At 36.1% G+C, this 3,829-nt stretch overlaps 1 protein-coding gene across 2 annotated transcripts in view; it reads left to right on the plus strand.

The window, feature by feature from the left end:
* The first annotated feature begins 2,655 nt into the window (after nt 1-2,655).
* Nucleotides 2,656-3,829, plus strand: part of LOC106884003 (osteopetrosis-associated transmembrane protein 1) — a 64,805-nt gene continuing 63,631 nt past the window's right edge. Inside the window, exon 1 of one of the 2 annotated variants that reach the window (XM_052978457.1) lies at nt 2,656-3,396. In XM_052978457.1, the coding sequence (XP_052834417.1) occupies nt 3,013-3,396 (384 nt within the window). In that variant the 5' untranslated portion in view covers nt 2,656-3,012. The remainder of the gene's footprint in view (nt 3,397-3,829) is intronic. The other variant, XM_014935181.2, reaches the window with a different exon arrangement.

Consider the following 3,829-nt stretch of genomic DNA (forward strand, 5'->3'; position numbering starts at 1 on the left):
AAAAAAACAAAAAAAAAAAACAATCTTTAGTTGCAAAACTCAAAAGTGTATACACTATAAATCTTTTTCTATATAAAAGGCTCAAAGCAACATGTTACTCCCTTCCATCATTCTCGCTCATGTTTCGGCAAACAAGGAATCTCCTTTTCAATCAATTGGTCTGCTAGAAATACAGAAATGCCTTTGATCACAGAAGTCTGCTGGATCAAGGCTAAGCAGGGACAAAACAATGAGAACCCTGTTTCGAAATTTCCCCAAGACACCTGATGAAAGCTGGAGGGTATATCAACCGAAACGTGTTAACAACAAACAAGATGAAGACAAATATCCGTCAAATGTAAATAATGTAAATAATGTAGATAATTCCTCATCTCTTAAATATAGTACTGTATTATCTGGTAGGAGATATTTGCTCTCGGAACAGTATAGGGGGTTGGAATCTAGAACCATGTGGTTGCGAAGTGACCATTTTAACCAAGTAGCTATGCCAGCGTTAATGAAAAGATACAATATTGGTTTCTGAAACTGGTACAAGATTAAATCGACCTCAGTATTTTACTGGTACTTTCTTTTATCGACCTCGAGAAGATGAAACGCAGAATTGATCTCGTAAGAAATTGAACTTGGAATGTAAAAAAATATTAGTGATCAACTGATATTAGGAGTTAGATCCTTTTGATTCAATACTTCACATTGTTGATGTTAAAGGAGATAACCAAAAGTACCAATATTTCTCGTAAAACGGGGTAGGGGAGATAACCCAATATTTTAATTAATATTGGTTTCAAATTTTAGCACAGCCTGCAGTTTCAGGGGAGGGGAAAAAAAACGATTACATCAACCCAGTGCTCAACTACTACTTATTTATCGGCCTGGGAGGAATTTCAGCGTGAAGACGAGCGAAATACCGCTGAGCATTTTCTTTTTTTTTTTGCGGGTCGGTAAATTAAGTACCAGTTCAGCATTAACATCGCTGAAAACGACTTAACCCGTCTCCTAAAATTGTTGGCTTTGTACCAAAATTTTAAACTTGATGTATTTCTAATATCAGCACAAGGCTTATGTTATTTGTAGCTTACTGAATTGCACATTCAATTCATTTTAATTAAATAGAATTTCAGGGTTGTTCTCTCTCTCTTTTTGTGTGTGTGCCTGGAGTTAATCATTGTTCTCATTACTAAGAGGATAATTTTTACTTTAAAAGTATAGCTGAATTATCTCCCTTGACACAAATATTTTTATCATGGGATTACTCCTTTGCGAGTTAATTTCCCTTTCCTGCGTATGCTTATACACGTAACTCTCTTTAAATCCAGCTTCGAGTTGTTTTGTACATCAACAGTGGAGACAACTTAATCCATATCTGATAATTCTTGAAATATATACATTCCGAAACTAATTATCACCATCGATAAAAGTTGCACATTAATCTGCAAAACACAAAAACTTTCTCATTTTGTGCTTCCCAAATTTTGGTAAAAGTAATATGTTTAGCTACTCAGCAGCATCACAGCAGGGTACAATAACCCGATCAAAATAATAATAACAATAATCCTTTCTACTAAAGGCACAAAGCCTGATATTTGGGGGAGCAGTTGACTACATTGACTCCAGTACACAACTGGTACTTATTTTATTGACCCCGAAAGAATGAAAGGTAAAGTTGACCCCAACAGAATTTGCACTCAGAATGTATAGATGGTCGAAAATTGATGATGATGATGATCTAATTAACTTTAGCTAATTGATTTTATTAAAATTATATCTGTTGCTTGTTTTTATTTTCCTTTTAGATTTTGGGCTTTTAAACACCATCTAGAGGGAATTATTTTCTATAAGTTGCATAATTCTTTCCTGTCTTTCCTGTTAATTGAATTTTTTCAACTTCTCCAGTTATTAACTGAAGGCACGTTCTCTGTTCCAGGTATGTGCCGAATGTCACTCGTGAACTGGGAAATGTAGTCCAGGTGATGAAAAGCACGAGGTGAGTGTTTGTCCGATTTAGAAGACAGAGCAAACGTAAGAGGCTTGTGATCAGTATAAATCACAAAATCTCGGCCTTCGAGTTGATGTTGAAAATGACGAACTGACAGGTAGATCACCAAGAGCTCTCAATCAAAAGTACTGTACCGACGTTCGGCTGGCTTTAATTGACTAGAAAAAAACGCCAAAGGTTTAGTCTGATTGTCTACAGTGTGCTGCAAAACAGCACCAACCGCAGAATCCGATGCATCAACGGTTAAAGAGAGAGGAGCATCGGGAACCGGATGTGCAAGTAGAGGAACAGAAGCTATTTCCTTCTTGATTGCTGTTCTCAACAAATCATGGAAACAACATCCAACGAAAGAAGAGCTTTACGGAAATATCTGCAACATTATAATCATTCGAGAGGGGAGGACAAGAGCTGTTTAATGACAAGAAATTTGACTGACATGATCAGTCGATAGGACTTTAATTATCATTACCCTAAACATAATTGAGAATAAAATATAAGACGATTTCCCCCCGTTCGAAGTCACTGCTATGTAATTTATTGTAATGTCTTTCATTCACATTTTCCGAATTTGCAATTCTAACTTATAAATTTACGACTAGAGGGAGGTAACTCTACCCTAAGGGACATAATTACGTTCAAACTTAAAAGTAAGTTTACGGTATAGATGTTTATCTTTCATTATTTTCTTCCATAAATCATAAAAAAGGCTCCGATTTTGCTGTCTTTTATGATTGTTGTGGAAAGTTAATTTGATACAGATATCATTGACCAATATGAATTTTTCTGAATGTGAGAATAAATCATATGAAACAGTTGGAGATAAATATAAATAAGGAACTGAGCGAAGGTTAATACCGGTCGGCTCATGTGATCAATCATTCCATAGAGATGTTTGTAAATAGAAGAGGGCAACATCACTAGACTCGGCTTCATATATTCTACTTGTCAGTTGAATATATTCAGAAAGAACCTTTAGTTTTTGCTAATTTCAATTTTTTGCATACACATGAGAAGAAATGGAACAGAATCTAAATTTTGTGACCGTAATATTTTTGCTTATATTAAACAATTTCCTTCTTTCGTCGTGCAATGAAGACACATCCTGGACATCGTACCACACCCAGAACTCTCTGCCAAATAACGACACACTTACAGAACTAAGCCAGACAAACTCTTCAACGGTACCAACAACATCGGAAGCGACAACTAGATTGGAAACGACTACAATAGTGCCCGAACCGATTAAAAAACCCTGTGAATCTATTATCGGAAACATTAGTAATGTGGTGTCAAAATTCTATCGCTGTAGTATTGAACGTGCTCGTCCTTATCGCTTTTGTACCAAATGTTTGCAGGACTACATAGCAGCCATTGACCTTTATTCTGACATCGCTTCAGCTGTGAGTATTCTTCGTCATAGCACTTTGTCTTTTACGTTTAACTTGTTTCAATCATTGGACTATGACCACTACCTTGGCGGGTTTAGTCGAACAAATCGACTACAGTACTTTATTATTTTTTTAAAAATGTGATACTTATTCTATTGGTCTCTTTTGATGAACCCTTAAGTTACCTGCTTCTTGATTTCTCTCCTCGGACAGACACAAATATAGCTCATCTTGCAATTCTACAGGTGTCACTTCCTACAGATTTTTTCCAAATTGGAAACTAGCTTGAAAATAGAAATTCCTCGGCTCCTCGGCAAGACTTCCTTTTGCACCCCACCTTTTATTATTATTATTTGTTTTTCTACACAAACCCCCGTTTTCGGTTACGGAAAATACGAATCTGCAAAAAAATTGGCAAAAATCGGCATTTTGACCCCCCCCCCCC

Source organism: Octopus bimaculoides, chromosome 2 (genome assembly GCF_001194135.2).
Source record: "Octopus bimaculoides isolate UCB-OBI-ISO-001 chromosome 2, ASM119413v2, whole genome shotgun sequence".
Classification (NCBI taxonomy): domain Eukaryota; kingdom Metazoa; phylum Mollusca; class Cephalopoda; order Octopoda; family Octopodidae; genus Octopus; species Octopus bimaculoides.